This window comes from Danio rerio, chromosome 22 (assembly GCF_049306965.1).
Source record: "Danio rerio strain Tuebingen ecotype United States chromosome 22, GRCz12tu, whole genome shotgun sequence".
NCBI lineage: Eukaryota > Metazoa > Chordata > Actinopteri > Cypriniformes > Danionidae > Danio > Danio rerio.
In genome coordinates this window covers 9111666-9125233 of record NC_133197.1, presented here as the reverse complement: position 1 = coordinate 9125233, position 13568 = coordinate 9111666, and the positions used below count along the sequence as shown (strand labels likewise).

At 35.5% G+C, this 13568-nt stretch overlaps 1 protein-coding gene across 5 annotated transcripts in view; it reads right to left on the bottom strand.

Annotated features, from left to right (window-relative positions):
• cacna2d2b (calcium channel, voltage-dependent, alpha 2/delta subunit 2b) overlaps positions 1-13568 on the bottom strand; it is a 52690-nt gene that overhangs the window by 34742 nt on the left and 4380 nt on the right. For 2 of the 5 annotated variants that reach the window (XM_009296110.4, XM_009296111.4), the window contains exons 2-7: positions 8306-8387; positions 3205-3321; positions 3075-3134; positions 2459-2503; positions 293-416; positions 74-205 (exon numbers count right to left, since the gene is read on the bottom strand). In XM_009296110.4, the coding sequence (XP_009294385.1) occupies positions 74-205; positions 293-416; positions 2459-2503; positions 3075-3134; positions 3205-3321; positions 8306-8387 (560 nt within the window). Of the gene's footprint in view, positions 1-73; positions 206-292; positions 417-2458; positions 2504-3074; positions 3135-3204; positions 3322-8305; positions 8388-13568 lie in introns of those variants that run through there. The other 3 variants (XM_009296112.4, XM_073936674.1, NM_001089420.1) reach the window with 2 other exon arrangements.

Here is a 13568-nt window from a genome sequence, read left to right as displayed (position 1 = left end):
GGTTTTACCACATATGTAAAGCATACCGTGTTGGTCTTCAATCAGAGAATTGGAAACACATTTAAAATTATACCTGGGTAATATCTGGTGACACCGGTGGCACTACCAAATGCTTGCCAAAGCAATGAGGGATCATCTCTGCTGTTCTCAATGAAGACTCGCTCTAGCGCCTGCGTCCAGTTCAGCTCATTCAGAATCACTGGAGCTACATACACACACACATATATACACACACACGTCATGAACTCTCACTGACTCTCGGAAGACATCCAGCATCAGTCTGCTTCCTCACCGCCTTTGTAGATGTCTGTGGGGATCTGGACGGCAGTGTGCGAGTAATTCACTTGGTTTTTGAAGCTTGGGTCGTACACAAAATCCAGTTTCAAGGACATCTGAGAGTCAATGTCCTCACCGTCCTTATGAAGATAAATGATACAATCACATATAAATGATATTCCACAGTTTCAGCTCGAGTATGACCGTAAAATCATTGTAACATGGTGATAAATGAACATGCAAAATAGTCGTTTTGGAGTTAGAAGTTGATCCAACCAGTAGGGGTGTGCGATATTGATGAAACATATACCCTGAGGTTTTTTGATAATGATCATTTAGCAGTATTTGGTAGAGTGTGTTGGACTGCGCTAATTATGAATAAATCAAAAATATACAAACAAATAAATAAATAAATATGAAACAAAAAACACCAGTAGGAGGTGACAAATCCCTGTCTTATGCTGGATTCACACCAAATGCAGAGTGAATATGCGCATCACGTGAATGAGCGCATCACTCAGAGTAGAATTCTCTCGCCGGATGTTTTTTGCAAATCTCATGCAAACTTTTTTTAAACCAGAGCCAGATGACATGATTAAAGTGAATATTGCTTGTTTGCGGCAAATGTGTCACATATTTTGCATCAATTGCACTGCCTTGTGCAGATTTGTCCCTATTTGTGTGTTTACATTGACTTTAGATGTAACCTACTTTCGCCAATACCTAATCTTGCATTTATTAAGGTCTTTTGAAAATAAAAATTTTTCAAAAATGTTAAGTGTGTTAAAATGTGCTGGTTACGGATAAAAAAAAAAAGAAATAAAAAAATTTATTTATTAATTCATTCATTCATTCATTTTCTTGTCGGCTTAGTCCCTTTATTAATTCGGGGTCGCCACAGCGGATTGAACCGCCAACTTATCCAGCAAGTTTTTACGCAGCGGATGCCCTTCCAGCCGCAACCCATCTCTGGGAAACATCCACACACACATTCACACACACAAAGGACAATTTAGCCTACCCAATTCACCTGTACCACATGTCTTTGGACTGTGGGGGAAACCGGAGCACCCTGAGGAAACCCACGCGAAGGCAGGGAGAACATGCAAACTCCACACAGAAACGCCAACTGAGCCGAGGTTCGAACCAGCGACCCAGTGACCTTCTTGCTGTGAGGCGACAGCACTACTTACTGCACCACTGCCTCGCCTAAATAAATAAATAAATAAATAGATAAATAAATAAATAAATGAATAAAAAAACACCAGTAGGTGGTGACAAATCCCTGTCCTAAGCTAGTTTCACACCAAATGCAGAGTGAATATGTGCATCACGTGAATGAGCGCATCACTCACAATTTTTCTAACCTGCGCCAGAACACAAGACTGAAGTGAATACTGAGTATTTGTGGCAAATATGTCACACATTTTGCATCATTCACACTGCCTGGAGTAGATTTGTCCCCACTTGCGTGTTTACATTGACTTTACATGTAATCTACTTTCACAAATACCTATTTTTGTGTTTATTGATGAAAATGTACCTTGAGGTTTTTTAATAACGACAATGATAATTTAGCAACATTTTGCAGAGTGTGTTAGACTGTGCTGGTTATGGATAGAGAAATAAATAAATATGAAATGAAAAGCCACCAATAAATGGCAACAAATCACTGACTAGTTTTATAAAATCTTAATAATATTTATGACCACTCTCCTTTCATGTTTTTTTAAGCTAACAGCTCTCTTGCTTTTGTGAAATTAGCTAAATATATCATACTTAATGAACAGTCCTTTCATAATATTTAAAAAAATCTAATCTAAGGTATTGTAGTTTATAAAAGCCCTCCTTGGTAATAAATTAATAATAGAATTTTTAAATAAATAAATAAATAACCCATGCCAGAAGTTTTTTGGCATATAGAACTTGAATTATATTATTATTATTATGAAGATGATGAAATGATGACTGAAATATTGACAAAACCACAATAATAAAATGAATCACATCATCAAATACCGCACACCTCTAGTTACCAGCTTCTAAAAAGAAAATGGTGTATGAATGCGTGAATATTTCCTAAAAACATATCAAGAAAGCATCATTTTCCTTGACATTACACATTTGAACTGTCTGATATCATGTTTGCTTTTACATGAGCGATAGATAGAGATGTACTCACATAATCCATCTCTGCTTTAGAGTTATAATACTCAATATTTTCCTCCTGAAATAAACGCACACAGAACAGAAATACAAAGAGCTGCTGTTTGAATGCAGTTCGAGAGTCTGGAGATTCATAAAACATATGATACACATGACAAACTCACACTCAGATGAGCATATGTGTGTGTGTGTGTGTGTGGTTGGTCCAAAGCTGAACAGCTCTAATGAATCAAATCAGTCAGAAAAACGAGACGTCACTTTCTATTGGGCTTCAACAGAGCCTCAGGCTACAGACTCATGAAATCATGACTCACAGCATTTGTGTGTGTAAAGCTCGTATCTGGATCAGGGAAACACCAATGGGAATATCAGAGGAGGAGGTTAGATTGAGTTACACAGATGGAAAAGAATGAGGAAAAAAGGGATACGCTCGATTCAGGAATGAAACGCTCAATTGATGCGGTTCATTTGAATGAATCAGATAAAAAGAATTAAGAGTCATAGGTCAGAATTGACTCAGATGACTCGCATACACATGCAAAAAAAAGTAATGTTAAAAAGAGAAAGTAAAAGTCTGGAGAGTTTGTGAATGTGAAAATTAAAATAAAATAATTGTGTTTTGGTCATCTGACCTTGATTCCATCCTGCCAGCGATGCTCTTTCTGAAGACGCTCCGCTTCACTCGCCAGTCTCTGAAGGAACAACATGGATCAGAACAGTCAAGATTAATCTCAAATGAAGAGTGTGTGTGTGTTATCTTACCTCCAGCGCTTTGCGTTTCTTGGCAAGCAGTCTCTCGATGTCAGTCGCTACTTTCTCTACAATGTCTCGAGGGTTGTTTCTGACCAGACTGAAGTGCTTTTTCTTTTCCAAGTAGATCTGAAACAACATCAACATCCTTGGTAAGAATTTTTTTAAGAACTTTTTGTCTCACTAAGGTTGTGCTAATCTGACACTGGTGATATATTATTCATTCTTTCATTTATTTTCCTTTGGCTTAGTCCCTTTATTTATTAGGGGTCACCACAGGAGAATGAACCGCCAACTTATCCAGCTTTTTTTACATAGTGGATGCCCTTCCAGTTGCAACCAAGTATTGGGAAACACCCATACACTCCCACATTCATGCACGCACTCATGCACTATGGCCAATTTAGTTTAACCAATTCACCTACTGTATAGGACATGTCTTTGGATGCTAACTGGTCCAGCCTGGATTCAAACCAGCAACCTTCAAACCAAGTCATCGTGTCTCTAAGGATATTTTAATCTAATTTGAAATGAATTTATTCCATATGTAATAAAAATGATTAAGTTCCTTTAAAAAAAATCACCCAAGATTTTAAATATTTTAATTTTATATATGCCGACATAATGATAAATGCACGAGTCTATTTTATTGTTTCACATTCAAAATGTCAACATATGAGTGAAATAATTCAGCATAAGATATGTGTTTTTTGTAAAAGACACAACATATTTTCATGCATTTATTTAAATGCATAAAAAAACTGTGACAATACTAAATATGATACTTTAAGTTACTATTGATGAATGGGTTAAAGCGATTGATTTGAAGATCATTGGTAAAGTATAACAATTTAAAGAGCAGTTTATATTTAGCATACACAATGAATATCCCCAGAATTAGCTTAAATGCATCTAAGACAAAAAAATAAAAAATAAAGATATTTTCACACAATCTGTATTTAATATTAGAATAATTGTGCAATTATAATACTAATATGGTTCATTTGAATCAATTCAGGGCTTCAGGTCTATAAACCCATCCCTTCCATAAGCCAGCTTTGCTTTGATTGATCACCTGGCCATGTCTGTTTTGATTGGCCCATTCGTGTCTGAAACCGAAATGCCAATTTCAGACTGATTGTATGTCACTAGTAGGCAGGGATTATGCAAATGTGATACTTTGATTGATGTGGATCATTAGCAGGCGAAAATCTGAAAATATAATGATTCATTATGGAAATTTAGAGTCAAATCTTTCATTTAAGAGACAATACCTTTCTTAAACATGCACTTGTTTGATTAACTTTACAGAATGTCTACAATGAAGGACAGCAACCTGCAAATTTAATTATTACATGAAAACCAATTTGACCAGCTCTTAAAAATGAAAATTAATTAACATCTTTAGGGCTGCAATTAAATATTTTCTGGTAGCAGTGTGCAACAATGGAAATCTAAAAAGTGACTATTTATTTGCCATTTTATGGGGGTTTTGTGTAACTCCAACCAGCAACCTTCTTACTGTGAGGCAACAGTGCTAACTACTGAGCCACTGTGCCGCCTATGTTTCATTTTGCTCAAATTTAAATTTGACAATATATTCTACTTATCATATTACGCGACCAGTGTAATTTTGATGTGGAGTGATGTAAACGAGGTTATATTGATCATCTGATGAGGCATCATGTTTACTATTACCTCAGGTCAGTTTCCTTTTTAACAGCTGATTTAGGAAGAGAAAAGAATGCATTAAGCTTTTCTCCTTAAAGACTTCTGACAAAATAAGGAAAATAATCATCAGCTACATCTGATTAAACAATTCATAATGCTGGTAAATATTTGCAAGGCAAAGTCATTGTTATTAAAATACAGTACTGTCATTGCATGGAAACTTTACTGTTATTTTCTATCAAGTTAAAAGTTAAAATTCTAATAAGTTAAAATCAACCCAGGCTCATTTTAATAATAAAGCCCTATATAAATTTCTGGAGAGTGCCAAATATGTCCCAGGAGAATGTTTTTTGCAGTTTGTTTTCACGAATCCACCAGAGGGTGCTGTGTATGCTTTTTAAGATCTAAAATTTCTCTAACGAGTGCCATCCTCACCTGCTCTTCTCGCGTAAATCCACCAGAGGCTGCTGTCGACTGACTGACTAACCGACCAATAACCTCACCGACCACCTTCTCTAAACCCAACCGATGGTGTTTTAAAAAGCACCAATTGACCCATTCACCCACTTCCCTAAACCCAATCGACAATTTTACCATTGTTGGGTTACTCTTTTATACCTGGAACCATAACAACTTTTATCGAAATATAAATAATTATCGTTAAATATGGAAAATAGTTATTGAGATTACCGAGCATTTTTGCCATATTGCACAGTCCTACCCCAGGTATATTTATCCCCAATTTCTGTTTAACGGAGAGAAGATTTTTTTCAACACATTTCTAAACACAATAGTTTTGATAACTCAATTCTTATAATTTATTTTATCTTTGCCATGATGACAGTAAATAATATTTAACTAGACATTTTTCTTCTATACAGCTTAAAGTGACAATTTAAGGCTTAACTAGATTAATTAGGCAGGTAAGGGGAACTAGGAAAGTCATTGTATAATGCTGATTTGTTCTTTAGACAATTAGAAAAAAATATTGCTTAGGGGGCTAATATTATTGACCTTAAAATGTTTTTAAAAAATAAAATCTGTTTTTATTCTAGGCAAAATAAGACTTTCTCCAAAGAAAAAAAATATTATAGGAAATACTGGGAAATTTTCCTTGCTCTACTAGTCATTATTTGGGAAATATTTAAAAAATGGCAAATTATTTTGACGTCAATTATACATACATACAAATACATCCACAATCGAGAAAATAATCATGGAGTGGTGAGTGAACTGCATGACTGTGTTTTAAATTATTAATGCTTAAGGCTGGGAAACCCGTGTAACTTCCTGTCAGATGTGGTGCTCTAAAAATAAACCCATTTTCCAGCCATCTCTCCTGGTGTAAATGAGTGTTTGTGCACCGGCATGAAGTGAGAGACAGCAGCTGCTGTAATCCAGCGGCGTGGCTGAAGACAAGCCTCATTAACCTCCTAAATAACCTCTGAGTCCAGAACAAGAGCTGTTTAGAGCTCTGATCAATACAGGACCATCAAACATACACACACGCACGCTAACAACTCGAACTTTCAGACACGCCATTTAAATCAAGACAATGAGTCGAGATGAAAGGCATGAACTTGTTATTCAAAAGAGAAAACCAAAATAGATCAATTATATTGTAGCCTTTACACGATCCATTACACAACCTTGCATTTCCCAAACAGCAATGACAAAAAAAAGCAGATTCACTTCATATAATGTGTAGAAATACAAACAAACCAATATGTAGTCAGTTTGGCCTTTATTTTGTTTTTGTTTATTTTACCTCCGAGTCATAAAGCTACTTCAGTCCACTGCAAAATGCAGTGCATTATAGAAATGTAAGGAATCATAACCAAAGAAAAGCTTAAATGCATAAAAGCAAACTCTGAGAGAGAGAGAGAGAAAAAAAAAACGTACAGTATGTCAACCGACACAATCACACACTCCTCACACATAGACTGATGAAAGTCGAGGTCAGAGGTCAAGTGTTAAGGGGTCAGCAGCATTAGTTTAAGGTCAGGATGCTTCAGAAGAGATGGCAGTCACACAACGAGTATTTCTGGAGTGTTTCTTAATCTCAGATCACATTAATGGGACAGATGCTTTTTTATTTCAATCTTCATTTAAGGGTGCTCAATCTCTTTTGGATTTATTTTAGCAGACATTTTTTATTCAATGTACCTAAAAAAAAAAAAAAAGACCTCAATCTATTAATTTTAAAGAAGCTGTGCTCACAAGAACTGTAACCAATGTTCATCTCCTTTATTTAAATGAAGATAAAGCCAAGTGCTCACAGATCAGGGGATTTTTCTGTTCCTGTCTGAATGTTGCCAGATCAACTGCTCTTTTATAAGCATATCATTAGTTATTACCAGAAATGTATTGATGTAAATGTATAGTATTACTATGATATCTTGAGGAATAATGCAACTAAATGTGTTGTTATAAGCTTGTATTGATCATCATCTATGAAGTGTTCTGTCTACAGCACTGTGGCATTCTGGGTAAATGAATGACTTTAGCATCAGAGGGGCGAACCATCTGTTCACTCAGAGTGATGCGAGCAAACACACACACATACACAGACACACTTGTTTAGCTATCTTAATGGGGTCTTCCCATAGACCTATTGATGTTTCTACTGTACAGACTGTATTTTCTCTGCCCGTACCCCAAATATACCCCTAAATCCAACCCTTACAGGAAACAATTACCATATTTACATTTTCAAAATACTTAATTTTGTGTCATTTCTGAGTGTTTGCCTCATGGGGAACAACAAAAGTCCCCATAAGGTCAAAATTAACTGGTATCGCTACACTTGTGGGGACATTTGGTCCACACAACATAAGGAATACAAAATAAACACACATACACATATACACACATTGTGTTTTCATATTTTATGGGGTCTTCCTAAAGATTTTTATACTTTGCAAACTGTATATTCTATCCATCTACCCCTAAACTTGACCCTCAAAAGGAAATAATCTGTAATTTTCTATTTTAAAAATACTTCTACATCTAAACTAAATAATTCTTTACTTTAAAAAAAAAAAGCTAGAGTGATTTATAAGGCGTTTTTACTTTTCTGTTCCTCAAGGGGACCAAATAAAGTCCACACAAGATTGAATCGGACTGTTTGTGCTATATTTAATAGTACATTTGGTCCCCACAACATTAGGAATACAAGATACACCCTCACACACACTATAACACACAAGGAGAGAGCTCCAGAATGAACTCATTCACACACACTAACACACACACTGCAGGTTCTCAGTGGGGGAATGGCAGGATCATTATATTCTTATATTCCCCAGCATGGACTGTGCAGGAGTGTGAGAGTTCTTCATTGTGGGTGTTTGACATGTGAGCCAGACCCACGGTAATGAGCACATGTTTGACCGGGATACTGGAAACACACACACACATATACAGACAGACAGAATCTTACCCCCTTCAGTTGCTGAGCGCCACTAATATGCTGCAAAACTCTGTCGATCTCCTGTTCAATGCGTCGAGCCCAGTGCATAATCCTACACAACACAACAAAACAACTATCATCACACAACAGAAAAACAGATTCTTCTCTAGGTTTAAAGTCATACTTCAGTGATTTCTGTCATTGTAGCTCTATAAATTGTGATGTTTTGTGGTATTGCTGCTGAAAATGCAAAATATACTATACATATAAACAGAATAAATATGGTTTATGATGACAACAAACACAAATAGCAGCTTCTGTCCTGGTCATGACTTGTTTTTATCACAGAGGAGGAGTTGTCAATGCTGAAAATGTGTCTGTGGGGTGAATAATGGGACTGACCTTGGAGTGGAGCAAGAAAGTGTCAAAAAGTTGAGGAACAAAAGAAAATAGAGTATAAATCGAGGAGAAAAACTGCAAAAAATTTGATTGTTTGTCACAGCGAAGAACTTTTATGATATTGATGGCACCTTGTGTCACAACAAACACAGAATGTGTACCTTATGTACCAACTCGTCCCGTACCACTTAGTGGAATTGGGCCATTTGTGTATAATCATCTGTTTTGGGAGAAGTGCTTTTCATATGATATGTGAATAATTTTCTCAAGCAAGAATGACGTTGTCTGCAACTTTCTGTCATACTCTATGCTTTTTTAGGCAGTGGAGACACAAGCCTGATAATAGTGACCCGTATCGACCCGTACCATACCACTCAGTGGAAACAGGCCATTTTTGGTACCTGTTGACAATGGAAACGGACATAAAAGCATACCAAAGTATATTAGCGTGAGTGGTACGGTACAGTAGGGATCACCTTTATCAGGCATGTGTCTCTGATAATAATAGTAAACTGAGCAATTCCAATAAGGCCTACGCAACACCAGTGCAATTTCAATAATATCCAGGGGTTGACATTAACACCCGCCAAATGCGAATAGATTTCAGCAATGGCGGGGAAGACAGATACTCCCACAAGCCACTTTGGCTGGTTGAAAATAATTTTCCCGGATAATAATTCTTAAAAGCAGGGTTAGACAATAAGGACAGTCCAATATGCATGCAAAGGCGCAGCATGATTGACAAAAATAACTGGGTTCGGGCGAGCAATAAAAAAGCAGGTGAATACCAAATGAGAGTATACAAATAATGTACAGTATAGTGTGTGAGATGAGATCATCCTTTTATTATTACACGGTATGTTTTTACCTGCTGAAACATAAACATACATAAACTTCATTTGGATAGAGCTGTGCACAACTGTAAACAACATTGCAGTACACATTGCAACTAAACCTACAACATACACAGGTCTGTAATTCATTCAAGAAATTGTTCAATTTAGAAGACATTTTTACAAAAAAAAAACATAAAACCTTTTTTTTTTTATTTCCTTGACAGATTTTGACAACTAGTTCAACATTTTTATCTGTAATGACTCGAGTAATGAAATGAGGACTATTAGTTTTATATGGAGTGACTATTCAGCATTCACAAGTTTAGTTAATTATGACTGACATGACATAAACAAATGAAAATGTTATAAACAGCAGAGACTTGTATGAAAGCAATTGATGTCCAAAAGCATTGGCAATTTGTTGGAAAGAATGAGAAACTGCTACTATGATGTGCACAAATGACTAATTGTTTTGAGAAATGCATGAAATGTTGTGCAAATGTAAATAGTGTTGTGAGAAATGCACTAAAATGACAGAAAAATTATAATTTGTAACCAAAAAATATCATTGTATGACGACAAGTGTATGCACTGGTGTATTGTACAATTTAGTGGAAATAAATTAATATTTTATATATATATATATATATATATATATATATATATATATATATATATATATATATATATATATATATATATATATATATATATATAAATTTGTATTGATTTATGAACAGTTGAGTTACTTGGTTGTTATTTTTTTTTTACTTCTGTAATATTTTTTGGATGATACTGATGTACAGCAGAGTAAATAATAACAGATTAAAGAGGTTTGAGAAATCAAGAACATTAGACTAAAGTTAGAGGAACGTTAAAATAACGTTTCACAACTCAAAAACCAAAGCTCCTATTTTTATTAGGAAATCTTTCCTTGCTTACTTAATCAACCCTAAATAAATGTTCTGGAAACCAAAAAAAATAACATTCTCAGAACATTCTGGGAGCCAAAAAAAGGTTATTAACATTATGATAAAATTTTTTAGTGAAAGTCTTTAAATAAGCAAGGCTATACACATTAATTCATTCATTTTCCTTCAGCTAAGTCTCTGATTTATAAGAGGTCACCACAGTGGAATGAACCGCCTGTACATTTTATACTTTAATCAATTCTTGTGTAGCGTTCTGTGGGATAATACACAGCCAGCCCATTAATATTCTAAAATAAATCTCCCCAGAATAACATAAAGACTACACGCTATGCAGTATTACCTATAGCTGACTCCACATTTTTAATGATACATCTATTTGCTGTCTCCCTCAGCAACACTGCAGCGGGTGGATTATACAGTATTTTACATCCCTTGCGAGAGAAAATGATACATCTACTGTCCTCATTCATACCACACGCAGCCTCAGTGACAGAATATGATATGATGTCCCCACAGCCGGCTAAACCGATCAATAGAATCAATGCAGAGTAAAGCGATGTGTTTATACAGTCCACAAACACGCAGCCTACAAACAAACACAGTCCAACAGATGCGGATGAATTATTTAACATCTGAGGGGTCTCGTTCGGCTCCATTAGACCCTCGATTCTGTTACAGAACAGCACGTACGCTTAAATCACAAGCCTGCAGTCTGATCATAAATACATCACCTGTTTCCACGACAACAGATCTGTACGTGATTACAGCTCCACCGCAGTTACGTTATATTACATAAGTTCAGGTCGTCTCGCATCCGTAATCCCGTACTAATTAAATCAGAGCTGTCAATTATCACGAGAGGATCACGTCGAGGGATCTCTGCAGGTCAGGCACTTAATAAGCACTCTTAATTGAAAGCATGGAGAACTGGACACAATGTTTTGGGATGCTAATCAATGTTAGTGAGTGTTTATTATTGACATCAGAATCTTATAGAAATTTAATTTATTGAAAAAATATGCAAATTATTAAATATATGACATGCAAGAAAGTTCAGATTTAACTTTCACATGTTAAAGTTGCATGTCATATATGCAACATACATGAAAAAAATTGCAGTTTGCTTATATATTTATTCAACAATTCGAATTACAGTTATGTAAATCTGTTCAAATACATTAGATGCATATACATCACCGGCCACTTTATTAGGTACACCTTACTAGTACTGTGTTGGACCTCATTTTGCCTTCAGAGCTGCCTTAATCCCCCATGGCATAGATTTAATAAGGTATTGGAAAAATTCCACAGAGATTTTGGTTCATACTGACATGAAAGCATCACGCAGTTGCTGCAGATTTGTCGGCTGCACATCCATGATGCCAATCTCCCGTTTCACTACATCTCAAAGGTGCTCTATTGGATTGAGTTCTGGTGACTGTGAAGGCCATTTGAGTACAGTGTCATGTTCAAGAAGCCAGTCTGAGATGATTCACGCTTTATGACATGGAGTGTTATCCTGCTGGAAGTCAGAAGGTCACTGTGGTCATAAAGGGATGGACATGGTCAGCAACAATACTGGGGTGACTGTGGCATTGCCATGATGTTCAATCGGTACTAATAAGCTCAAAGTGTGCCAAGAAAATGTCCCAAACACCATTACACCACCACAACCAGCCTGAACCGTTGATACAAGGCAGGATGAATCCATGCTTTCATGAATGTCGTATCAGAAATCAAGACTCATCAAACCAGGCAACATTGTTCCAATCTTCTATTGTCCAATTTTAATGAGCCTGTGCAAATTTTAGCCTTAAATTCCTGTTCTTAGCTGACAGGAGTGGCACCCGGTGTAGTCTTCGGCTGCTGTAGCCCATCTGCCTCAAGGTTGGACGTGTGTTCAGAGATGCTCTTCTGCATACCTCTGTTGTAATGAGTGCTGCCACAGAACGGCCACTCACTCAATATTTTCTCTTTTTCAGGCCATTCTTTGTAAACCCTAGAGATGGTTGTGCATGAAATTCCCAGTAGATCAGCAGTTTCTGAAATACTCAGACCAGCCCGTCTGGGACCAACAACCATGCCACATTCAAAGTCACTTAAATAGTCTTTCGTCCCCATTCTGATGCTCGCTTTGAACTTCAGCAGATTGTCTTGACCATAGCTACATGCCTGAATGCATTGAGTTGCTGCCATGTGATTGGCTGATTAGAGATTTGAGGTAATGATCAGTTGGACAGGTGTACCTAATAAAGTGGCTAGTGAGTATTTAAATATATATGCACAGTTGAAGTCAGAATTATTAGCCCCCTAAATTATTAGCCCTCTGTTTATTTTATTCCAAAATTTCTGTTTAACGAAGAGAAGATTTTTTCAACACATTTCTAATCATAATAGTTTTAATAACTCATTTCTAATAACTGATTTATTTTATCTTTGCCATGATGACAGTAATTAATATTTGACTAGATATTTTTCAAGACACTTCAATACAGCTTAAAGTGACATTTAAAGGCTTAACTAGGGTAATTAGGTTAACTAGACAGGAGAGGGCATTTAGGAGAGTTATTGTATAACGATGTTTTGTTCTGTAGACAGTCGAAAAAAAATATAGCTTAAGGCTAATAATTTTGACCTTAAAATGGTGTTAAAAAAATTAAAAGTGCTTTTATTCTAGCCAAAATAAAACAAATAAGACTTTCTCCAGAAAAAAAATATATATTATCAGACAAACTGTGAAAATGTTCTGTTAAACATCATTTGGGAAATATTTAAAAAAGAAAAAAAAATCAAAGGGGGGCTAATAATTCCGCCTTCAATATATTAATATAACTATATATATATATATATATATATATATATATATATATATATATATATATATATATATATATATATATATATATATATATATAGTTATTACATTACACGCATGCATAAATGTCATATTTGCATATATTACATTTTAAATGGGCAAGCAAATAACAGTTTTATGCAAATATGCAAACATTATGCAAATATTTAACTTTTCTAATTATTGTTGTACTTGTGTTTGGGGATGAGACTCAAACAGCGCTAAATATTGAAAACCTATTAGCATAAAACTATAATTATTAGCATTAGCGC